General features: G+C 40.6%; 1 protein-coding gene across 1 annotated transcript in view; it reads left to right on the top strand.

Moving 5' to 3' along the window:
• bcl2l1 (BCL2 like 1) overlaps window positions 1-24,602 on the top strand; it is an 81,541-nt gene extending 56,939 nt beyond the window's left edge. The window contains exon 3 of the mRNA XM_047366977.1: window positions 24,578-24,602. Within this exon, the coding sequence (XP_047222933.1) occupies window positions 24,578-24,586 (9 nt within the window). The 3' untranslated portion in view covers window positions 24,587-24,602. The remainder of the gene's footprint in view (window positions 1-24,577) is intronic.
• The last annotated feature ends 2,252 nt before the right edge of the window (window positions 24,603-26,854 follow it).

The following is a 26,854-nucleotide window of genomic DNA, read 5'->3' as shown; positions in this document are numbered from 1 at the left end:
ATGTAGAGTAGGGGTGTCAAACTCCAGTCTTCGAGGGCAGACGTCCTGCAACATATGGATACATTCCAAACCCAATACATCCGAATCAGGTGACTGAATTACCTCCTCAGGCAGCCAAGTTCTACAGAGTCCTGCTAATGACCTAGGAGTATTGAGGCAGAGTAACATCTAACCATTGCAGGACACGGACCCACAAGGACCTGAGTTTGACATCTGTGATGTAGAGGGACACATAGTTTGTGATCTTAGTTTTAACTGAAGCTTCCACATCTACCTGAACAGACCACCCCTATGATAAAACATGGTGATGGCAGCATCATGCAGTCCGTTCCTTTTCTTCAACAGGAACAAGGAAGAAGCTCCAAAGGTCATACATGTCAAAGTTACAATATTTGTGATTTATTATGAGACTGTGCCAGAAAGGGTCCCCCAATTTTGTCAAATACTTTCTGTTTGTTAGGTTTGTTACATCTTTTATAATTATTTTCAGATCAGAATTTAGAAAGATAATATGCAAATAGAGCAAAGATATTTAAATCAAACTTTATTTATAGAGCCCTTTTCTTACAGACAGGTCTAACACATGCTTTACAGAAGTTAAAAATAAGACAGACTTAAAAAACTAGACATACGCATTACAAATAATCCAACTAACTAAACAGACAAACAGAGAATAATTAAAAAAGAGATATGAATCAGTCAGTTGTAGGGGATTCCTGTTAAGTTGGAATAAAAACAAGGTTACTTTACAAGAAAATAAGGATCCATAAAATATTATAGGAAACTAAACTAAAAAAAAAAATTAAACTGGAGATAGGTACTAGCTCTCCTGGAACCCTGCAAGGATAAGCAGGTATAGACAATAGATGGATGGATGAATGGATGGATTGCTTTTAAGTAATAACACATTTGTCCACTTGATGGCAGTACCACACAAACAGTAAATACAAGAAACAAGCTTTTGGATTTATCTCAGAGAAAAAGTAAAAGTAAAAACTTTGTCAGTTGGTGTTGAAACAGTGCCCTGTTTGGAGCATTTGCATTTTTTACCCCCTTCTACCTCCGCTTACTGCAGGTGTTCGGAGGATTTACAACCAGCTTCAAAACGTTATTAGACAGAAACTGAACATATTTTTAAATAATCTTCTCATATCTGAATTTCTTTGGCTACTAAGCGTGTCAAATTACTGTTATTTAAGGAGCCCACTACATATTCCATGAATAGTTGAGTTTCTATTTTAGGATTTGATTATCTGTTTATACTGAAAGTCATGCCAAGCTGTTTTTTTTTAAACACAGATTTAATTGTTAATGCTTATGTTCCAGCTTTAGAAAACAGTCATCTGTCAGTTTCACCAACAGGCTGCCAAACCAGTCAGGCTTCAGTTTTCCATCTTGGAAACTCATTTAATACGAACCAACTGAAACAACCTGCAGCACGCCCTGTAAGAAACAAAGCCAAAACAACATCCCAGTAAATTAAAGCAAAGAGCTTCTATTTGACTCTCCAAACAAAAAGCTGCTGCCCCCCTGCTATTTAACCAAAGCATCTGTCAAACAAGACAGCAGCTGCCAGCTCAACGCACAACACATTAGGACACGCGTCCCTCATTCATTTATGGAAATTAGCCGAGGACCGTGACGGTGCAGATATCCCCAAACACACTGGCTCTCCCCTCCTCCACCTCACACTCAGTGCTCCGAGTTCTGCGGGGTGTTTACCCCTCTTTGACCTCCAGCCCCCAGCTCCGTCCCCTTTAAAGTGGAGGTGTTCCTCCATTTCTTTTGAGGCCTCCTCCTTTTGTTCATCCCTTACCCATCATCCTTTCTTAATGGTAACGGCACCAGAATGAAGGATCGAAAGCTGGAAAGGAGCTTGCTGTCAATGAGGGACCAAATGCCATGCAGCCACGCAGAAACACACCTCCTTAAACCAGCCCCAACAACAGAACATATTTCCTATCTGACATTCAGACAACTGACAGATTTAACCTGCTGCTTGCTAACATTAAAACTGATGTGTTTTGGGTGGATAAAGTGTAACTAGATGCCTTTGTGTTTTAAAGAATTCAGTTCAGTTTTCCTCTGATGGTCACACTCTGAAACTGTCAATTGTCCGGGTTTTGTGTCTCACTTATGTCCATCATTTTTCCATATATAGCAACATAACGGTGTTAATCTCCCTCTACTAAAGGAATTCCAAAAACACACTACGAGCACTGACTGTCACGAGAATGTATCTGCAACCAACCGTTAATTCCTCTACCACTGCAAATGTAGGTCACAGCAAGCAAAAAGCCCTCTGTGATGGTGTGTGGCTCAGATCTGTCTGGAAGCGTTATGTGAAACCCCAGATTCGTGTCCTGCTCAATCTGTCACTTCTTAACCTCTTCATCTCTTGGCCTTGCTTCACCTGCAGAACTTGTGTGGACGTTGACAGTGCCCAGCAGCATGGGGTTGTCAGCACCTGAGCATGCAAGACCCTTCCCAAGAGACTGTATGTAACTGGGTCATTCTCCTGTCTCCCCCATATCAACGATGTTGCATTTCTTCTTTTCTCTCCTCATTCCTGCTGCCATAGAGTGCTGTCATATTCTACCCTGCTGCTTTATGTTGCATTGGTGGGCCCTGTGTTCTCACCCCCTTGCTGGCATCTCCTCAAAGAGAACATCCAAAGCATGACTTAGGATGAAAGGGACCAGCAAGCAGCTTGCAATGCGTGCATAATCCAAAATTGATTCAAAATATGGTTCCTAAATCAGTTTTTTTATGATCATCTACATCAAGTGAAGTAGAAATAATGCTCCTCATTCTTCTATGCTTCCATTTATATAAAATCAATCTTTTCTTGCTAGAAAATTGGGTTGAGGTTATTTTGAACCAGTTATTTTCTGGATCCTTAAAAATTAAATGTCCCTCCATACACAAGATGCATAGGTAATGTTTTTGCATAAAATATATTCAGAACACAGAAGCCTATAGTTAAGTATTAGGGACATGATGTTTGTCTCTGTTATCCTACCAAAACACCCTAAGTAGTCAGAACCATATTTCGGGTTATCTATAGCTGTATTTCTCCTGAAACACAATATTGTAAGAAGGGGTAGTACAGATTGTTGGAACAAGCCATCTCTAACAATGACCTTTCCATGTCAAACACATACAAAGGGTTGAGCATCTGCTAAGAAACTGCAAAAAAAGAAAAAAAAATCTAGATATTACACAGGTTCAACTGAATGACTTTTACACTACGTTACTTATCCAAAGTAACTTTGATACTGGAACATCATCATTACAGACAACAAACTATTGGAGCCTTATGCATTAGGAACTATAGATTTGGATGTCTGTAACAAGTAATGTATTTTCACTTAATAAATACTATATTGCCTAAAGTATTGGGTCACTTGGATTCACACACCTTAGTTAGAGCAATATCCAGTGGCTATACGCTTTACACCACCTCATCTGATGAAGGGTTTGGTTTCGCTTGAGGTATTTTGAAAACCACATGAAGTTTGGTGGTCAGTAGCTATTGACTCCGTAGAAGGTTGGTGACCTCTGTGATTTTTGTGCGTTAGCATCCTCTAACCCCGCGCTGAGTTTCTTTCGTTCCCATTATTTTCCATAGGGTCATACCACTTAAGAGTTGATTGTGGAACATTTAGTAGTGAAGGAATTTTACAACTCCACTGACTGTACAGGTGGCAATCTATTACATTAACAGACTGGAATTTTTGAGCTCTTGAGGGTAACCCATTCTTTTGCAAATGTCTGTAGAAGCAGTCTGCATGCCTCAGTGATTAAATTTTTAAACCTGTGGCAAAGGAAGTACCTGAAACACCAAAATTAAAATATTTGGAGGGGTGACCTAATACTCTATGCTATACAGATTATGTCAAAAATATACATTGAAATAAAATTGTGTTTCTCTTGATCAGATGATATTGATGAATTAGACTTTTCAGAAGTAGAATATCAAACAGCACTTTGGATTGAAGCAGCACCTGTCACATCTCTTCATGCCCATGCAGGAGAGAGAGATTTCTGAGAAGTCAGTGTGACTCCATAGTCAGCAATGAAGCTTGTCCACAAGTTTGTGTACAGTCTCCATGTTTAACCAACTGCAGAGGTGGATGAGTGTTGGTAGTCTCCACTACTTCCATTACTGCATTTGGTTTTGAATCAGACAGCAGGAAAAAACAACTGATGCAGTTGTTTGCAGGAGGTCAACTCTAAGCTGTGCACAGCTAATGGCTCTGCTGGCCAGCCTCTGTCCCCAAGCACGCCGCATTGCATGCATTCTCACTCAGCCAAATCAACCACCCGTGCAGCCACTCCTCAACAACTGTCCAATGTAAATGTGTCATTGGTTTAAAAATACATCATTAAATATGTTTATGTGATATGGTGTAAAACATTTGAGATTAAAGAGGATAAAAGAAATACTTCGTCACACCCTGAATAGCCTTTAGCTCACAGGGACTGTCCAAATATTATTCTGCACTTAACACATTAACTACTTAAAGCATGTCCAAAAAACTCTACCAATTTGTTTGGCCAACAGATGTCCAAGTAGCAGACCTGAAACATCATTTCTCCTTCAGCATGCATGCCTCTGATGTTCATATGAGCTTGGTATTTTGTCAACTCTCAGAAACACAATTCTTGATTAGTAATAAGGCAGTTCGGTGGGGAGTTAGCATGTTCTCCATGTGTCTGGTTTTCTCTGGTTTTCCTACCACAAGCAAATATATGCCAGGCATTGCTATTATTTGTCTGGTGGCCTGGGAACCTGTCCATACTGCTATCACTTCTTGCCTGCTGTAATATAGGATAAACTTCAGAAACCAATGATCTAAACAGGATAAAACAGAAAAAAAAGCAAACAATCCCGTGGCAACAGTACTGGACACTCTCCAAGTATCTAGGGTTTGGTGATAATCTGTCCCACAAACCCCAGCATTTATATGGAAAAAACATCAGGGATAGATGCACAGTTGTTTGACGACTGATTTATTACCTTCAATGAACTACAGAAGACAGGATCATGAGTCCTCATGAAGAACATAAAACCCACAGAGATTATATGTTTTCCTGGAGGCCTGAAATGAAAATCAAAGCATGTCTGAGTCTATTTTCCTCTTCAATGTGAGGCAGACTCTTCAGCAGACTCACTGTTACCACATAGCCTCAAAACCTCTCTCTGGTTTCTTTGTTCAAGAAATAAACATTTGGTAACATTTTTGATCAGATTCTTTGCATTGGTGTCTCTGAACTCTTACACTACCAGCCAACATTAGTCTCATGCTGTGGCACATATGATCAACAGATCAGCAGCTATATGTCCATTCATCCGATGAAAGACTCCCTCTGTTTGTTTTTTTTATGCTGACCTGGATAAAGTGCCTTGTCAGCAATGAGGCTTCTCCTTCTTTGTTTCCTCCATCATGACCTTATTTTGTCTATCTTCAAAGCTCCTCCTCTGAGTTCCTCCTCTTTTAGCCTACTTTCTAAAGTGAAAGTCTGCCGGGGAGAGATAACATTGTTTGTGTCTGGGCTCGGCATTCGCATGTTTCTTTACTGAACATATTGTATCACAATCACCATGTGCTTTTAATATACAGTACTCTGTTGTGGAGGAAAACAGGATTACTTGTTGCATCCTGGCAATGGCCATGAGGAGTCGGTTTGGAAGATTTATTTTTTATGAAGCTGAAATCCAAACACCCAATGTACTGTGTAAAAGTTTTAAATTGTCCCTAATTTCGTTATCGTGCCTTGATATAGTTCTTTACAAGAAATGTTTCCATCATTCTTTAACAGCCACAAGTCTCACAATATTTCACTGACATGTTGTATTGCAGACCAACATAATGTATACCATATTCATGAACTGGAAGGAAATTGATGCATAGTTTTCAAAGTGTTTATAAATAAAAACGCTTTGGTGCGTTTGTCTGCAGCCCTTCTGAGTCAATACTTTACAGAAGCAAGGGTTTCTTTTAGGGTATGTTTTTACCACCACAATAAACATTGGCATTTGTGTCCATGTTTCTTTGCAAAATAATTCAAACTTAGTAGGATACGATGGAGAACCTCAAGTAGGACCAAATTTTAACTGCTGCCACAGATTTTGAATTAGATTTAAATCTTGGCTTTGACTAGGTCATACTAACACATGAATTTGCTTTGATCTAAACCATTCCAATTGAGTGCTGGATGTATGTTTAGGGTTGCTCTGCTGCAGGAATGTAAACCTTCTACCCAGTCTCAGTTATTTCACAGCCTCTAATAGGTTTTCATGCATCCCTGCAGCTCCTCCAGAGGATCGCTTTGGTTGCTTCTCTGAATAATGTTTTTCTTGCCTAACCTGTCAGGTGCAAAGTAATGTCATGAAAGGTTCCCAGTTATAACATTTCCAGGTGATGGATTGCATAGTGTTCTGTGAGATGTTTAATGCCTGGGATGCCGTTTCATAACCAAACCCTGCATTAAACTTCTCTACAATGTTCTCCCTGACTTGTATGCGGTGTTCGGTTGTCTTCATGATGCTGTTTATTCAACAAACCTCTGAGACCTATGACATAAAATAAAAAAATAATATTACTGCAAGATAGAAAAAACTTTTATCAATTTGAATAATAAAGTGAAGTTGACTGTATTGTTTAATAACTCAAACTTCAATGCATGTAATTGACTGTGAATATGTCTGCTGGATTAGATTGAAGTAACATTTTTTTGTAAAGTTCCTTGAGATGACAATTGTTGTGAATTTGCACTATATAAATAAACTGAGCCAGTCTAAGCATCTGGAGATCGGGTCCCTAAGGTCTCCACCTTCGTCCACTGCCCCATCCTCTTTGCACCAGGAAGGGTGACCGGAGGGTGTGTTCCAACTACAGGGGGATCACACTCCTCAGCCTCCCTGGTAAGGCCTACACCAGGGTATTGGAGTGGAGAGTCCGTCCGGTAGTCGAACCTCGGCTTCAGGAGGAGCAGTGTTGTTTTCATCCTGGCTGTGGAACACTGGACCAGCTCTACACCCTCTACAGGGTACTCGAGGGTTCATGGGAGTTTGCCCAACTGGTCCACATATGTTTTGTGAACCTGGACAAGGCAATTGACTGTGCCCCTTGTGGTGCCCCCTGGGGGGTGCTCCAGGAGTACGGAGTCGAGGGCCCTTTATTAGGGGCCTTTCGGTCTATGTACAAGTGGAGCAGGAGTTTGATCCACATTGCTGGCATTAAGTCGGTCTTGATCCAGTGCATGTTGGATTCTGGCAGGGCTACCCTTTGTCACCGGTCCTGTTCATAACTTTAAAGGACAGGAATTCTAGGCGTAGCCGAAGGCCTTTAGGGGGTCTGGTTTGGGGACCAGCAGATGACCTACTGGGACATATTGGCTAGAGTGGGCCGAGTGTGAAGTGGCTGTAATGAGGACCAGCCCCTCCAAGTCTGAGGCCATGGTTCTTGACCGGAAAAGGTTGGCTTGTCCTCTTCAGGTTGGAGGGGAGTTCCTGCTTCAAGTGGAGGAGTTCAAGTATCTTGGGGTCTTCTTCACGAGTGAGGGGAGAATGGAGCGGGAGATCGACAAACGGATTAGTGTGGCTGCCGCAGTAATGGGGGCGCTGTGTCCGTTGTGGTGAAGAGAGAGCTGAGCTAAAAAGCGAAGCTCTCGATTTACTGTGTTCCTACCCTCACCTATGGTCATGAACTTTGGGTCAAAGACCGAGATCCTGGAAATTAGTGGCTGAAATGAGATCCTCCATAGGGTGGCCAGGCACTCCCTTAGAGATAGGGTGAGGAGCTCGGTCATCCTGGAGGAGCTCAGAGTAGAGCCGCTGCTCCTCCACATTGAGAGGTGTCAGTTGAGGTGGCTCGGGCATCTATACCGGATGCCTCCTAGGCGGCCTCCTCAGGAGGTGTTCCAGGCACGTCCCACCAGGAGGAGGCCCAGGGGACGGACCAGAACACGCTGGAGGGACTCTGTCTCTCGGCTGGCCTGGGAACGCCTTGGGCTCCCCCTGGAGGAGCTGGAGGACATGTCTGGGCAGAGAGAAGTCTGGGTGTCTCTACTGAGTCTATGGAGTCTGCTGCTCCATGACCCGGTCCTGGATGAAGCGGAAGACAACAAGTATACGAGTGTAAATAAATTGAATTGAATTAACATTAAAGTTTTGGTTGTATAGGTGACGAAGGGTGAAACAAACTGAAGTGAATACTTTCGCCAGGCACTCTGTCTTGTTTGACAGCAGCCAGATCTTCTAATCTTCTTGTAAAGTGATGCTCTTGAAGCTTTCTGAAGATCTTTCAAAGCATTTCTTCTGTCGAGTCTTGTACCTGACTATGTGAGGATAATGTGCAGAGATTCTTCTGAATAAGTTTCTTCTTTTTGGCTTTTTTATAATTCTGGCAAATCAAATGAGTAAATAAAATTCTTACATAATAAAGATTTTTTGTTATAAACCACCAGTGCAGACTCCAGTCTTAATCAGCAGAGTTATATGCAGCACATTCAGGATTGCAGTCACATAACAGACATAATAGCCGATGTTGCTGTGTTGTTTTATTTAAGCAAACCGAAAAATCTACAGTTAAGCCATAAAAGGCTATAAAATTGGCTATAACAGTAAATTTGTTCATTTTCAATGTACTTGTTCCTCAGTTAGTATTCTTGTGACATTGTTTCTGGCTCTGCTGTGTTGGTTGGTTACCATGGCGGTGAAGGGTCGGTTTTTGTCTGCATCCTTAAAGCTGTGGGCCGTCCTCTGTGTGTCAGGAAACATTCAGTTCCCATGATGGATGACCTGTGGAAACAAGCCTGGGGTCCTGACCCAAACTACACAATGATTACCTTAAAACTAAATAATCAAACACTGATTTTGAGATTTTCTTCTTTTCTCTTTCTTTAAACTGTTGTTAAAATAATTATAAGGTTAAGGTTAAATTGTTCTTGTCATGATTCTGCAGTGTTGGCTGTTTGAACTTTAGTTTTTTATTATTATTTCTCTTTCTTCCCTGTTGTTTATGTTTTCTTAATGATGCAACTTAGTTCATTCATTGTAAATTAGGTTTTTGTCAGGTTTATTATTTTTGTTCATTTCGTATTTTTGTTCTGGATTTATTTTCTGTGTTCCTCTCCTATTTTTCTCTGCTCTTATTGTTTTACTCTTCTCTCCCTCTGCTCCTCAGCCTTCATTGGTCTCAGCTGTCCCTCTTTTCCACCTGTGTACTCTCACCTGTTTGCCATGCCTTTCTCCTCACTTCTCCTTCTGTATATCAGCTCTCTTGTTTTCATAATTTGTTGTATTATCCTGTTTGCCTGCCTGGTCCAAGTTCTGTTGGTTTGCCTAATTTTTTTCCTTGCTGGTATGATGTCCTGTTTTCCTTTCGTGTCATCAATTCACCATTGTAAGTTTGGATTATGTCTTTATTAAAGACACTTAATTTCACCTTTCTGCCTCTGCTTTACCTGCATTTGAGTCTATCATAAAACCCAAACATGATACGTCTCTTTGATGAAAAGATTTCACTTTAGAACCACAAACTATAAACAGCAATTTCCAAGTCTTGCCACAGAGAAAAGGTGATAAGGTTAGTGCTTTATGTGGGGCTGCAATGTCTTTAGCCAGCCCCAAAATATCAGATAATTTCTGCGTTGTAGTTGATCTGGAGGCAGCAGAAGGAGGAACTTGCCCACAGTGCCACACATGCAAGAACTGCCACTGCTCTGGCTGTAAACTCTGGGTCAATGTCATTTTGGAAAGTAAACCTCTGCCCCTGTATTTTGCAAGGGTAATGTTTAATATTGGTTTTCCATCACACATAGCTTTTTTGGCATATAGGCTAATAGTACTGGCAGAAACTTGTGCCATCACAAACTGAATTTGAATTGCTCAGATTGAATCTGTATTTGCGTAATTAGGAATTAAAGGCATTGGTTTGAAAATTAATTTTACTAAACTGAAACTGAACCCCTACGTGTCACAGATTCACCAATTTACATTTCACACCAGGTTCGGCATTTTGAGCTGGAGCAGTGCAGCGTACATGAATTTGGCTGATGTCATTCACCAAGTCAAACATATCGATGGGGAAATGCAGACCAACCGGTGGCACTCTATGTTAATTTGGTGGTAATTTAGCAAGTAGCTACAGGTTGTAATGCACCAGAATGAAGACCTGAAATTTCAACCAAACAGAGCTTGAAGAAGATTTATTTTACTAATCAAGCTTGTGGGAGTCAGAAAGCCTCTGCAGGAGCAAGCCGGCAATGCTGTAATGGAAGGACAGGTTGGTGGCTGCAATGGTGTCAAGAGAAAAACTCAAAGGAAACGCCTCTAATCTATTTAGAGACTGACTGAAGAGCTTGGCCCTTATAGCTTGCTCCTTTAATCTCCAAACGTATGCTTTAGAGGCAGTGATGATGTCACAACAGGTCTTAATGAGGCAGGGGAAGACCCGGGTTTTTCTTCACTGCAGTATTGACTGGCAAGTTGTCAGAGAGCAAAACCAAATCCGAAAAGCAGGCAGAGGTCATTCACAAGGAGGCTGAGGCAGGCTTATAAATCCAGGGGTTAGACAGAACTCGAACGTCAGGGAGCATAAACGGGGTCGTTGTCCAGACATCAGAAATTCTGCAAGAATCCGGCAGGAGCAAGGCAAGGCAGTAGAATCCGTGGCACAAAAGCGAGGTCAGAAAATGGAGATCAGGCAAGGGCATGGAAAGAACGCTGGATATTTACTTGCAAGAAAGCTTTCGAAAATCTGGCAGGAGGGCATAAAATAGAGCTGTGAGCAGGTGCGAGTTTGATTGCAGCAGAGCAGAGCACATGGGTGTGGCAAAGGCAGAGAGTAGCCAAGCACAAATCATGACACTGGTAGCATAACTGTTACAGTTAGTCCATCATTTGTTTACATGACACTTCTTCCAGAGAGCTGGCCCCCTGCACGAAGACCTGCAGCATGCACTGGGGCGGTTCGTAGCCGAGTGTGTATGTAGCGGCTGGGATGAGGATCAGCTTCTCCAACTGAGGCCATGGTTCTCAAATGGAAAAGTGTGGCTTGCCCTCTTCAGTTTGGAGTGGAGTGGAGGATGTTACGTATGTCGGGGTCTTGTTTGCGCCATTGTGGCGCAAACAAGACCACCGCAGTAATGAGGACGCTGTGACGGTCCAATGTGGTGAAGAGAGAGCTGAGCCGATAAGTGAGGCTCTCGATTTACCTTTCGGTCTACGTTTCTACCCTCAGCTACGAACCTTGGGTAATGACCAAAAGAACGAGATCCCTGATACAAGCGACTGAAATGAGCTCACTCCGCAGGGTGGCCGGTCACTCCCCTAGAGATTGGCCATCCGAGAGGAGCTCGGAGTAAAGCTCCTGCTCCTCTACATAGAGAGGAGCCAGTTGAGGTGGCTGGGGCATCTGTTTCAGATGCCTCCTGGAGTTGTTGCAGGCAAGTCCCACTGATGGCCTGGGAACGGCTTGGGCGTCCCCCAGAGAAGCTGAAGGAGCTGTCTTGGGAGAGGGAAGTCTGGGCATCTCTACTTAGTCTGCTATCCCTGTGACCCGGTGTTGGACAGGCAGAAGACTACGAGTACAAGATTTCCCTTGAACTACATCTTGAAACACAAAATATGAAAAAGTTTGAGAGGTATGAATACTTTTGCCTAGCATGCTTCACAATTCCTTCTTAAACTGTCTCAGCTAATTTAATGCTTTTCACAAAGCTCATCTATGTGCAACTGAACATAAACTAAACAATTATATCAGACAAGTAAGGTGTGGAATAAGCTAAACATAATAGGCTAGTAATGAAGTGAATTTATGTGTAAACTAAGATGAATGTAAAGGTAACCGTCAAGCAACAGCTTGAACAGAACGGTTGAACTGACCTCACCATGAGAACCTGTTTGGTTACCAAATGCATGTATTTTATCTGATGGAGGTAAATGTTCCATCATTTAGGGTCTTCAATATTTTGTGACCAGCTCCAAAAGTCTAAAAACCTCGTTTTACATTCGACATCAACCAGTTTTCTCAAGCTTACACAATCTAGATCTGAGACAGTTACTCACAACATGAAATCTGCAAATTTCACAAAATTGCTAATTTATCATTGCCAGCACAGGCAAACACATATGGAAAATAATACACCCTTCCTTAAAGACCCACTGTATAAACTGAAGCAGGAATGTTCAGAAAGCCTGTCTGTGTATCCTAGATTCCAAACAGAGGATCTGCAGAGAGAAAAACAAGTTGGGCTTTGTTGGTGCCGTCAGATCTCCTCTGACATGTTGCAGTCTTCTTGCTTTATATCAAACTTCTACTGATGAAACACATCTGACCTAAACTTCACACTGACCTACGTCAGTTTGATAGCCTGCAGCCAGCACACACACACACACACACACACATCCGTGTTTTACTATCTTTATGAGGACTTTTCGGTTACTTCCATTGACTTCCATTCATTTTCCTTGATTTTTAGTGCCTAACCCTGACCCTAACACTAACCCTAACCCTAACCAGTTAATACCTAACCCTAACCCTAACAATAACTCAATTCATACCCTAGTCCTAAACCTAACCCCTGTCCCAAGAACAGAATTTGAAAAAGTGAGGACCAGGAAAATGTCCTCACTTTGCGATAAAAATACGAAAAATGGTTCTCACTCAGCAACAAGTACAAGAACACACACACACACACAAACGTGTGTTTGACTGTTTTTACCAACAATGCAAGGAGATAGCTGCATTAACAAAGTACAACAAATATGCCTAGATAACAATATGAAAAATCTATACTTGTTTCAAAATCCTGATTTCTGTCTGAAAAATATCAGAAGAACCTTAACCAAAAGGAACATAAAAAGTACATACATCTAACCAAGTCCAGAATTTGATGCCAGCAACACACAAAAAGGAAAACTTGAATTTTCCACTAAAACGTCAGCAGATTAGTTGAAAACAGACAAGGGTGTTGCAAATGGTTCTAATAGGAACATCCAGTATTAACTTTAACTTCCTGAGAAAGGATGGGTCATCTTTGATAAACATTATAGTTGGGGTGAACTGGATTATCCTGAACTATCTCTGAAATTATGTTGCAGTCGGCGTAGGCTGCCGGAAGAAATGCTGACCACTTTTTAGCACTGTTTTCTCTTATTTCTGTCCACTCTCAGTTTATTCATTATTTGCAGTATGTAATTTGCAGTACAAAGTTAATCTTATAAGATAACTTTAAAACCTTTTATTAACAAACAGAGGTTCAGACACATCAGCAGTACCTATTTTTATCGCTTTTATTCATGCTCCTGAACTTTTTGTCTGCTGACGACCAGTTTGGAGGCTTGTTTGCTAGACTGTGTCTAGAAACACAGCACAAATATAAGTAATCAATTCTCTAATTTTGTTCTCTCTGGATTCAGATGGCAGAGCAGAATGTTATCAAACCCCAAAGATCCAAAACGATATGTTTGTTAACAAACATGTCCAAGTGTGGCAGATTAAACTATACATCCGTATCTCTGCCCACCTTCATTATGTTTGATTCATTATTCATTTTCACAAGATCTATAATTCATGGTTTTGGTGAAGTGCCTCTACATGTGAATAGCAGAGGGTCCTTATGGTTTCCATGTTGCTGCAATCATGCACAAGCCCCACACGATGCCCCAGATTAGGAAAGTGGTGGGGGAGGGGGGTTCTAATGCAGAAGACACTGTGGAAATTAAGGGCTTAGGGTTCAGGGGGGACTGATTCATCTGCTGGTATTGAGGTATATAGGCAGTGATTCTGCAGAGCTATTACAAAAAAATGAGAGCATCAATGTTTTAGAAACCAGAAGACCAGAAAAACATCTTATCATGATGTGCGTCAGAGTAGTGATTGCTTAAGGTTGTTTCCCAAGAGACAATGGATGAAAATTATGGAGGACCAATCCTGCCATAATTACGAATATATACAGAAATAAATAAATGCTCAATAAATAAGTAATCATACACTTAAATAAACAAAAAATACAGTAAATAAATAAATGTATGCAGTAAATAAATTATTCAATGAGACATAAATGTATATGTCTAATTTAATTAGCTTCTTCATTTATTCACCTTTGTAATAATTACCTTATTTATTTATTATCCATTACAATTTTCAGTTTTATCTATTAATGGCTTTTTTATGTTTTTATGTGTATCTTTTAATATTTTCTGTCGGTTTTATGTGTCTTCGTATTTTTTTTACTCTATTTATTTGTTCAATGCTATTTATTGGTGCATTTTACATTTCCGTATGCATTTCTGCCTCATTATGCAAATGAGAAGGGGCTGTGTCTTCAGGTGTCAACTTCTGCCTGTTGGCTGGTTAGTATTAGCCTGCATAGCTAGATTCTGCATAGCTTTTCACAAAATGAATACATTTAAAAATAAGTCATAAGCTGCATGAGGTGCCCTTCTCTCTATCTGACCTCTTTCTAAATACCAAGGACTCAAAAATACTGTTGTTTTTTAAACGAGCACCCTTTAAATGATTTTTGCACTGCCTCATTTTCTATTAGAAAATTATTGGAAACCTTTTATATGTTCTGTTCTCAGTGTGTGTTTCTCACAGGAAGATTATCCAGCCTCCATACTGTTGGGTGTCTCCAAATGGCTTCTTTTTAAATAGCCCCCCATTGCAAACATGACAGCTGTATAAACATTTATAAAATAGTATTTATATACAACACCATGATTTTTTGAGATTGCTGATTTTAAGATGGAAAAAATCTGCTTTAGTCTTGGACCATCTCTGACTAGCCGTTAGCTCCAGCCTCCAGGGCCAACTGACCTGGATTTATACCAAATGAAGACACCAAGAGAGTTCTCAACTGTAGGTAGGATATTAACTGCTTGTGACAAAGCTTCATTTCAAAAATGAATTATCCCTTCAATGCATCATACTCAATGGATTTTAGGTGTGTGTCTCTGGGTCCATGTACAGAAAGTTATAATAGTCACATGCTTCTTCTACTCGCTGCAGTGATTTTTCATAACCTAAAGAGATAGTTTGGTTTTTTTGACGTGGATTTGATATGAGCTTTTAATTTTCTGCATACACTAGAAAGATCTCTGAACAACATCAGTTTAAAAAATAAAAAAAGCTTTGACTGGAGAGTTGAGCTACTAGAGTGATCCCTGGAGAGTGATTCCAGCCCCATGGTGGATTTCTGTTGTAAATCAGCTCTAATGTCAAAAAGATAAATCCATGTATATGTTATTTTATATTGTTTTAGACCTCAGATTTCTGCTGCAGATTTTTATTTACGGAGAAGTGTGTTCGTAATTTTTCCACTTTTAGCAGCGTGTTGTTCTGCGGTCTGGTCAAAAATGTTCCCTGCGAAACTGGCTGCAAAACATGCTAGTAAAGCAGGGCGATTTCAAGGGATAGTTCAGATTTCAGAAATGTTGTTTTGTAAAGTTATTATCAGTAACTCTTACATGTATAAGACAGATGTCAAATAACAGTGAATCTATAAAAAAAAAATCCTGAGGGGTGGAAGGCTTACAGTCAATCAGACAAATCTCCAGTTTTAGCTGATTTAGCAATTTAGAACAAGTCAAGCTGAAAATGTTCTTTTTGCTGTTATTTTCTCAGGCACACAAGGCTTGTGTTACTATGCTAAAGTAATGTTGATTGTAGTGCCTAGCTGCATGGATTTGCCTGATCAGTTGATCATATTCCTGCCTGAATAATTTGATAAAACAAGACCTGGACAGCTCGGGTTATGCCACTTTCTGTACCACTGCATGAATGACATCCTTACGCACAATAACACGGTGTAATCCACTCTTAATGGACTTTGAGCAAACTGACGAGCTGGGCTCGTAAGGCATATTGATTAAAAAAAATTAAAGTTAGACATTTTTTTTTAAATGTTGTTTTTGACTGGACTCAACTATTTGGTGAGTACCTTGCTCTGTTTCTTCAAAACTAAGGCTATTGTGAGTGCTGCCTAGTGCAGGTAAGGCGGTCACTGCTGATAACTTCACATAAGCCTCTCAAACAAACCTGAACTTACCCTACCTTACCTGTTGGATCTAGCTATCTTACAAGAGAATTCATACTCCTTGAATATATTTTGTCACATTATAACCGCAAACTTCAAGTGTTATGTTGGGATTGTGAACCAACACAAAGTAGCACCTAATTGTAAAGTACAAGGAAAATGATACAAAAGCATTGCAGGCATATCTATTCCTTCCCATTTACTCTGATACATCTATATACACAGCTCAAAAAAATAAAGGGAACACTCAACACATCCTAGATGTGAATGAATGAAATATTCTCATTAAATACTTTGTTCTGTACAAAGTTCAATGTACTGACAACAAAATCACACAAACATCATCAATGGAAATCAAATTTATGAACCAATGGAGGCCTGGATTTGGAGTCATACACAAAATTAAAGTGGAAAAACACACTACAGGCTGATCCAACTTTGATGTAATGTCCTTAAAACAAGTCAAAATGAGGCTCAGTATTGCGTGTGGCCTCCACATGCCTGTATGACCTCCCTACAATGACTGGGCATGCTCCTGATGAGATGGCAGATGGTCTCCTGAGGGATCTCCTCCCAGACCTGGACTAAAGCATCCACCAACGCCTGGACAGTCTATGGTGCAACGTGACGTTGGTGGATGGAGCGAGACATGATGTCCCAGATGTGCTCAATCGGATTCAGGTCTGGGGAACGGGCGGGCCAGTCCATAGCTTCAATGTCTTCTTCTTGCAGGAACTGCTGACACTCCAGCCACATGAGGTCTAACATTGTCCTGCATTAGGAGGAACCCAGGGCCAACCGCACCAGCATATGGTCTCACAAGGAGTCTGAGGATCTTATCTCGGTACCTAATAACAAGGTAGCCTGACTTTCGTCTGTGAAGAGCACAGGGCGCCAGTGGCAAACTTGCCAATCCTGGTTTTCTCTGGCAAATGCCAAGCGTCCTGCACGGTGTTGGGCTGTGAGTACAACCCCCATTTGTGGACGTCGGGCCCTCATATCATCCTCATGGAGTCGGTTTCTAACCGTTTGTGCAGACACATGCACATTTGTGGCCTGATGGAGGTCATTTTGCAGGGCTCTGGCAGTGCTCTTCCTGTTCCTCCTTGCACAAAGACAGAGGTAGCAGTCCTGCTGCTGGGTTGTTGCCCTCCTACGGCCTCCTCCACGTCTCCTGGTGTACTGGCCAGTCTCCTGGTAGCGCCTCCAGGTTCTGGACACTACGCTGACAGACGCAGCAAACCTTCTTGCCACAGCTCGCATTGATGTGCCATCCTGGATGAGCTGCACTACCTGAGCCACTTGTGTGGGTTGTAGATCCGTCTCATGCTACCACGAGTGTGAAAGCACCACCAACATTCAAAAGTGACCAAAACATCAGCCAGAAAGCATCGGTACTGAGAAGTGGTCTGTGGTCCCCACCTGCAGAACCACTCCTTTATTGAGTGTGTCTTGCTAATCGCCAAAGATTTCCCCCTGTTGTCTATTGCATTTGCACAACAAGATGTGAAATTGATTGTCAATCAGTGTTGCTTCCTAAGTGGACAGTTTGATTTCACAGAAGTTTGATTTACTTGGAGTTATACTGTGTTGTTTAAGTGTTCCCTTTATTTTTTTGAGCAGTGTATAATCCAATGCAACCAACTGCCTTCAAATGTCACCTAATTAGTAAATAATTTAGATGTGTGAAATATAATCTGCATTCCGCTGTTCTGTGAAGACCTCTGGGGTTTGTTAGAGAACATTAGTGAGCAAACAGCATCATGAGGACAAAAGAAACACACCAGCTATAAATAACATGATTGGCATCCACTGAAAATCACACATCATTCATCGTCCTGTCAAACCTTCCCAGATCCGACATGGAACACCTGTCCAGCCCATTACTTCAACTCACTATTTACCTAAAAAAGTACATTCATACGACTACACTAATCCCTCTTAGTGCACTCTAGTGTGTGCTTTGCAGTTTTGCTTTATGAGTTTTCTCCCAGAGGTACAAGATTAGCACAGTGTTATGGAAATTTCTGGTACATGTGCAAAGCATTTTACATTTTTAGAGTTTGCTAATGGCAGCTTCCTGTCTGCAGTGCTGAAACAAAGAGAAGTTGTGTGACCTGCTTTTCTTTAATTACATAAAATCGATTGAGGCAGCACTTTTTTAAGACAAGCACCAAACTTTAGAGAAGGCTAAGGCAAAAATAGAAAGTACGGTGGATGACATAATAGGTGGGTTATGAATTATCACTCGTGTGGATCTGTGAGGCCAGAAAATGGTCTTTCCCTTGGGCTCTGACTCCAACTTCGCAGTTGAATCAAAGCTTTTATATATCACACATCTTGTTTTAAAACCCATGAACATGCAAGTGAGTGTGTCAATGACAAAAACCTCCAGAGGCTATTTCATGTGTGCGTGTGGGGCTGCAACTTTGAAGCTCACGGCAAAGGTGGAGCACAAAGCAGAATAACACTTGCAGTGGTGATAGAGGGGGATTCAGAACAAAAGCAACCAGCACATGCAGGTCTGACCTATGACCTGAATCGTCTAGCTGTGCCCATCCGCTCCCACCCTTTATCCTGCCAGCTCCTCTTCCTCCTCCTCCCTTCATCCTCCAACTTCTCTTATCCTCTCAGGGGGATCGACACTCACTCATATAGCTAGAGAGGAGGAGCAGCAGCTGCTTGTCTGCAAAAAGCTGAAATAAAGGTGGTAGATTGGTTGATGCTATGACAGGGAGGAGTGCATTTTAAAATAGGAAGATTGATCTTCTTTATACATTTTCTTTACTTTTGGCATTATTCTCACTTTGTTGAACTTGAATCAATAGTTTTAACTCAAATTGCAGCCTCTGACCTAACAGAAAACTGCAGATAGGACCATTAATACCCTCTGATAATATATTGTATGAAAATATTTAAAAAGATCTATCTGGATCTGGATTTCAATCTTTAACCCTTTCATTGTATACAGCTGATACTGTGATTTATCTATATGCCAACAGTATGGAATAATTGAGGTCTATTTTAGAGCATAGTTACAGCAGTGCTGTTTGAAATAAAAAAGTTGAAACTAGGGTTGGGAATTTAATGCTTTAATTTTGATCAGTTAGTAACATGACAGATAAAAACAAACAAACAAACAAAAAAACGCATTTAATAGCACCCTCATGTCTGGCATATGTTCCAGCCTGGTAGGTGGCAGTAATGCACCTAAAGATTACTTGCCAGCTATAAAGCAGATGTACAGAATATGTTGTGTACTGCAGGACCTAACACATACAGAATCACATCATTGCAAATACTGCTGCTGCATGGACACCAGAGCTAACGTTAGCTACAACAGACCAGACGATGGGTTTCAGAGCCAGAGTAAGTCAGTCTACTTCTGACATGACCGTATGGTCACATACTTATATGTCTATTTATCGATTTGCTCATCAACAATAATTTGTCTGAAAATTTGACTATTGAGTCAAACATTGCTAGCTGATGAAATCACACTTAATGGAAATGTATTAACAGCCTCTAATTAGCACATTGTCAGGGAAGCTTCATGAAGCATTCAAAGCATTCTGCACATTGTGCCGATTCACCTCAAACACTTTTACACTCAGACGGTACATGGTGGTTGCACCAAAACACAACACATAAATAAGAAAGGGTCACATGTAATGTCATGTGACTTAAATTAAATAAACCATGCTCCAGCTCCCTGTTTCGTAACACCAAGCTTCGCAGTCTCAGGGTTGTCTAGCTCATCACTATCTAATTAATGACAATCTTTTTAAATTGCATCCCAGCACTTGTCTAAACTGATTTTTATTCAATGATGAGCTTTCAGTGTAGCTCCATGTTTTGTAACAGGAACCAAAATGTGTTTCAGAAGATTTGTTAAGAGTTGCAACTCATTCTAAACTTTTATTAAAAACTCAATAGTTTGCATCAAACGAGATATAATCTCTGAAATTTCAGGTTCATTACAGTTTATATGAGCTGATTGATCTGGAGATTTTCTTTGTGCACTTTCATATTGTGTTTGCCTGGGGTTTCTCTGGGAGTTCTCTGGTTTCCTCCATCAGTCAGAAAACTTGCAGGGTAGGTTAACTGGTTTGGGTTGTACCCTGTTTCTCGTTCATTGGTCTCTTGGATTGGCTCCAACTCATCCATGTCAGTGAACATGATTAAACAGGTATAGAACTTGTTTTTTAACACCCTCTTTGGAGGCCAGAATAATAATTTTTAAACCATTGCAATCATTTTTGAACAATAAAAATCACTCCAGTTTTTAGGCTACATGCCAAAATGTTCAAAGCTTCATCATTGAGATATTTTAGCAAATCACTAAACAAAAAAACTAAGTCAGTCTGTATTTTTGTTAAGTTAAGTTAATAGCCATTCAGTTCAAGTAACTCTAAGAGAATTGTAAAAAATAGTTGATCCAAAATACAGTGAAAGAAATGTTTAGATTAATCACAGTTATGTTAATGCTGAAGTGTTATCATGCAGATGGTTGCCGGCTCAGATCCTGGCTAACTACTCCTGCTTTATCAGTTCACTGACTCTCATTCTAATGAAACTTTTCTGATGTGTCACTTCTGGCTCTTTTACTAAAATATTTCAAAATGACAATGAAGCACTAAAAATAAGCTTGGGAAATAATGTGAACTTTTGATATGTCTGACATCTCTGGCAACATCACATGAAGTCAGTGTTTCAGCTGGCAAAGTGGGCAAAAGGGGCCATTTAGTTTCATTATTATTGGAAAAATGATGGGAGGAAGGACTCCTTGATTAAAATGCCTCTTTATGTAACTGATAAGTTTAAAAGAGTCTCTTTCTCGGCTTTCACTAATCACAAACCGATAGTGTGGTTCATTAGTGATTAGTGAGTAGTCCACACCAGGTTAAAAAAATCAGCTGTAATGCTGCCTTAAATTTGGAAGTCTAGCTTGAAAAAAACAAAGTCATATGTTTCTCACCAACCTTAAGTTATTTATTAGCATTTCTCTCTTTAAATCATTAAATCAGTCACTGAGGAATGATCAGGTTGTATTGTGAATAGTGGTTAGCATTATTATTGAGCACATGAAGCATCCCAATAGACTGACTGGTAACTAGAAGCTAGGACACTATTGGGATGTCCTAATCTGTATTAGGACATTGGTATTTTCAAAGATTGCGCTGTCAATATTGTCAGATTTTAAATCATATTGTCAAATGATTTAAAATCTTCACTTTGAAGCAAACCATTTGTATCAACTGTAAGAAACTGGTTATGAAACAGGGCAGCATAGCACGAATTTGCTCTGCAAACTATTTTACTGACAATATTACATTTGGTTCACTCTTGTCTTTCATTTAAATCATGGGGATGCAGGCGTCAACAATACACTCACTGGCCACTTTATTAGGTATACCTTGCTGGTACCCAGGTGGACCCTACAAAATGTTCTTAATTCTCCATGGCATAGATTGTACAAGGTGCCAGAAACAATCCTCAGAGATTATGCTGCAAATTGACATGACTGCATCACACAGTTGCTGCAGCTCTGCTGGCTGCACATCCCAGGAGGAAGTGCCATGCATAACTAAATAGTATACACATACATACATATCCCTATTATTATTTTTTTAAACAACAGCAGATGAACTGAGTCATGAGATTATTTTGCTTGTAGTTCTCAGGTTCACAAGAACAAAGAGTTTGCAGGCCCTGGCATGGTGGACACATATGAATCTACATTTCTCACTTCTGTGCTGCTCAGTCTTACACAAAAATATTTCGAAAACTACAAGTTTTATTAAATGGGAGCTCTAGATGAGCTTTCCAAACATTAGACATCCATGGCCAGTCTTTGTCTTTATTAGGCCCAGAAGAATGTTCATATGGTAATTTAAAGGTGACAACAGTCAGACTTCAGTGTAAGGAGTCTACAGCCCTGAAGTAACACACATGCACAGAAGAAGATGAGACGTCACAAACAGTATGTTGTGTTTACAGAAAAAACTATAGATGCTAAACATGATACATTTATTAATTCTGAAGTTGCTGCGCGATCTGGGCCAACAAAATCGTAACTGAATCATTGGTGTATGCCATGTTTGGTTTGTCCATTGTTTACATTTGATCTTGCCACCTCTTTTGCCTCAAAACTGGGAGTCTGCCATAGTTAGGTGACGTAAAAGACAGATAAAATGCGAAATAAATGTTCAGACTGAGGGGGAAAACATCAGCTATGTATTTAATTTAGGACCACAAATGAATGTAGTCTGAGTCTGATTTGGTATTCAGATTGTTTCATATGGCTAAAATGAGGACAAGAAAGTTGGATTTGGGGCACTTTAGCCTGCAGTGTCAATGCATCAGAAATCAATAGATGTCTTCATGTGGATGTCTTTTTGACACATTTTATGCTATTCAGATGAAAGGCAACATTGTCTTTTTAATGTCTTTACAGCAACATTTTATCTTCTCTGTGTCTTAAAACAGGACAGCAATGCACAACAAACCACCCTGGAAACCACCCTGACACTCTCCCTTTCCCCCACACCCCCCCTTTTTGCTGACAGGACACTTGTAACTTGCAACTCTATGCGTTACATTAACGCTCAGCTTGGACTCCTGCTTTACTTGCACTGCCATACTTGCACACTGATCACCTGCGCTGTTGTACTGCTCTCGCACCCAATACTGCTCTATATTTACTCTCACTCACTTAAAACTGTGCACATATATTTATATTATATTGTAGATATGTTTATACTGTTTAATTTGTATTGTATTGTACCAACTACGCCCAAACAAATTCCTTGTATGTCCAAAAACGTACTTGGCAATAAAGCTTTTCTGATTCTGATTCTGAAAAGTCAGTCTGCCCAATCTTTAAATGTGCAGTCTAAAGAGGCTACAGACAGAGAAACAAAAGGAGGTGCTCTTTTCTTTGTCTGTAGCCCCTTTCAGAGGAGACTTTCAAGCTGGAGTCTAGATATGTTCTGTAGGGGGTTGAATTTGACCTACTGCTGTGACGTCTCTGTGCCACAAAAGGACGTAGTCACAGAGCTGGGTTAGAGAGTAGGAGTGAAGATGGAAGTCAGGTCTCCATTTTCACTCACTGGTTTAGGGATGTTGGCTTTGCCTATATACAGTATCTCTAAAAAGTGAGTACAGCCCTGACACTTTTATATACATTTAATTATATCTTTTTATGGGACAACATTTAAGATATGACACTTTGATACAATGTAGTCAGTGAACAGCTTGTATAACAGTGTTAATTGGCTGTTCCTTCAAAATACCTCAACACAGTCATTGATGCATAAACCACTGGCTGTTGCGTTCTGAGGTTTAGAGTGACCAAAGCACAGACAAGAGCTCGGCAGCTGCATGTTTAAAGGAGTCTTTCTTTCTTTATTCAAAGATAAGTTCTAAAGGTTTTCCAAACGTAGCAAAATCACTGCAGGTACAAAAACACAAGTTGAAACTCCAAAAACGTACAGAGTTGACTGAGCAGGAACATAGTAGTCGAAGCTTTGGACGAGGAATAGGTGAACGAACCAAGGAACCAGTGAAGAACAGACAAAAACAGAGAGCTTACGAACAGAGAACAGAGGGAAGTGGAGTATGGACCAATGAGATACTGAGGCAGGTAATCAGGTGAGAATGGAAATCAGGTGTGGACCAGGCTATAGAAAACTGACGGAATCTGGATGGTTGCAAAGGTGACCGAACTAGAATACAAAGAGAACATGAGGGAAGCTAGGCAATAACGTAACCAAAGAAACCTGACTACAAAAACAAAACTATAAATAACAAAAATCAGGGAAACAGAACTAAGCAAAACTATAGATGGAGATAATAAACCAAAAGAGACATAAGAACCTAGAATAATCATTAACTAAAGTAAACTGAGAAACTAGAGGGAATAGAAGAAACACCAAAACCTAATAATTAACAAAGGACCCATGAAGAAATCCAGACTGTAAATAAACAAAACCTAAACCACAGAAAGGGAACCAGGATGAGGAGGAACAGAGAAAATAAACTAATAAACAAAGAGCACAGGTGAACAAATACCAAAACATAAATAAACACAGATATACTAAATGGGAAACTAAACTAGAAACTACAAGGAAGACAAAGGAGCTAGAATAACAACGAATATAACAATAGTAATAAGAAAACCATAACAAGTAATAGAAAAGAAACCACTAAAGGAACTTAGACAAAACCCAAACTAATGGAAAGGTCGAAAACACAAGACCACAACAAAGACCAAAGATGTCGCTTCACGACACTGGCAACAGAAGTGAGTAAACCTCTAATTGAAAATGTGCAAACTGAGCCCAATTAGCTTTCTGGTCTGATGTGACTTGGTGATTGACTTCACCTAGTGGTCTGGTGCACTTTCGTTTTGTGGAGTGAGTTTGTAGCTTTTTTTTTTACTTGCTGTTGTTTTTGTTATTTGCAGTTGTGTTTGGATTTGCTGACTTTTTCTTTGCATTGGTTTTTTGTGTTTTTGTGCTAGGCTAAATGAAGATTACCAACACCTTGACGCACGCAGAGCTGCAATATGGTGGCCAAGACCATACAACGGTTTAACAGGAAAGGTTCAACAAGAATAGGCCTCACCTAGTTCAGTTGAGGGCTCAGTCATATCAAGAGGGTTCTTTTGAAAATAGACAGAGGAGTGCTGCCAGCATTGGTGTAGAGGTTGAAGAGGTGGGGGTCAGCCTGTCAGTGCTCAGACCTTACGCCACACATTGCATTAAATTGGTCTGCACAGCTGTTGTCTTAGAAGGAAGATGATGCACAAGAAAGCCCACAAACAGCTTGCTGAAGACAAGCAGATTAAGAACATGGATTACTGGAACCATGTCCTGTGGTCTGCTGAGACCAAGATAAAGTTATCTTGGTCATCCTGGTTCAGATGGTGTCAAGTGTGTGTGGAGGCAACCAGGTGAGGAGTACAAAGACAAGTGTGTCTTGCCTACAGTTACAGTGCCTTGCGAAAGTACTCTGCCCCCTTGAACTTTTCAACCTCTTGCCACATTTCAGGCTTCAAACATAAAGACATACAATTCTAATTTTTTGTGAAGAATCAACAAGTGGGACACAATCGTGAAGTAGAATGAAATTTATTGGATGTGTCAAACGTTTTTAACAAATAAAAAACTGAAAAGTGGGACATGCAATATTACTCGGCCCCCATCACTTTCAGTGCAGCAAACTCACTCCAGACGTTCAGTGAGGATCTCTGAATGATCCAATGTTGTCCCAAATGACTGATGATGATAAATAGAATCCACCTGTGTGTAATCAAGTCTCTGTATAAATGCACCTGCTCTGTGATAGTCTCAGGGTTCTGTTCCAAGCGCAGAGAGCATCATGAAGACCAAGGAACACACCGGCCAGGTCCGAGATACTGTTGTGGAGAAGTTTAAAGCCGGATTTGGATACAAAAAGATTTCCCAAGCTTTAAACATCCCAAGGAGCACTGTGCAAGCAATCATATTGAAATGGAAGGAGTATCAGACCACTAGAAATCTACCAAGACCCGGCCGTCCCTCTAAACTTTCATCTCGAACAAGGAGAAGACTGATCAGAGATGCTGCCAAGAGACCCATGGTCACTCTGGATGAACTGCAGAGATCTACAGCTGAGGTGGGAGAGTCTGTCTATAGGACAACAATCAATCGTACACTGCACAAATCTGGCCTTTATGGAAGAGTGGCAAGAAGAAAGCCATTTCTCAAAGATAAAAAGTCTCGTTTAAAGTTTGCTACAAACCACCTGGGAGACACACCAAACATGTGGTAGAAGGTGCTCTGGTCAGATGAAACCAAAATCGAACTGTTTGGCCACAATGCAAAACGATATGTTTGGCGTAAAAGCAACAGAGCTCATCACCCTGAACACACCATCACCACTGTCAAACATGGTGGTGGCAGCATCATGGTTTGGGCCTGATTTTCATAAGCAGGGACAGGGAAGATTATCAAAATTGATGGGAAGATGGATGGGGCCAAATACAGGAACATTCTGGAAGAAAACCTGTTGGAGTCTGCAAGAGACCTGAGACTGGGACGGAGATTTATCTTCCAACAAGACAATGATCCAAAACATAAAGCCAAATCTACAATGGAATGGTTCACAAATAAACGTATCCAGGTGTTGGAATGGCCAAGTCAAAGTCCAGACCTGAATCCAATCGAGAATCTGTGGAAAGAGCTGAAGACTGCTGTTCACGAACGCTCTCCATCCAACCTCACTGAGCTCGAGCTGTTTTGCAAGGAAGAATGGGCAAGAATTTCAGTCTCTCGATGTGCAAAACTGATAAAGACATACCCCAAGAGACTTGCAGCTGTAATTGCAGCAAAGGGTGGCGCTACAAAGTATTAACGCAAGGGGGCCGAATAATATTGCACGCCCCACTTTTCAGTTTTTTATTTGTTAAAAAAGTTTGATACATCCAATAAATTTCATTCCACTTCACGATAGTGTCCCACTTGTTGTTGATTCTTCACAAAAAATTTGAATTTTATATCTTTATGTTTGAAGCCTGAAATGTAGCAAAAAGTTGAAAAGTTCAAGGGGGCCAAATACTTTCACAAGGCACCGTAAGCATGGTGGTGGGAGTGTCATGGTTTGGGGCAGCACTTATGCTGCTGGCTGAAGCAGAGCATGATCTCCTCCCTTTGGAAACAGGGCAGCATTCCAGCGACACCAAACACACCTCCCAGACGACCACTGCCTTGCTAAAGAGATTGAGGATAAAGGTGCTGGACAAGCATGACTCCATATG

This window comes from Girardinichthys multiradiatus, chromosome 1, assembly GCF_021462225.1.
Source record: "Girardinichthys multiradiatus isolate DD_20200921_A chromosome 1, DD_fGirMul_XY1, whole genome shotgun sequence".
Taxonomy (NCBI): Eukaryota; Metazoa; Chordata; class Actinopteri; order Cyprinodontiformes; family Goodeidae; genus Girardinichthys; species Girardinichthys multiradiatus.
Note: the sequence above shows the minus strand (reverse complement) of the source record. Positions and strands in the feature narration are given on the sequence as shown.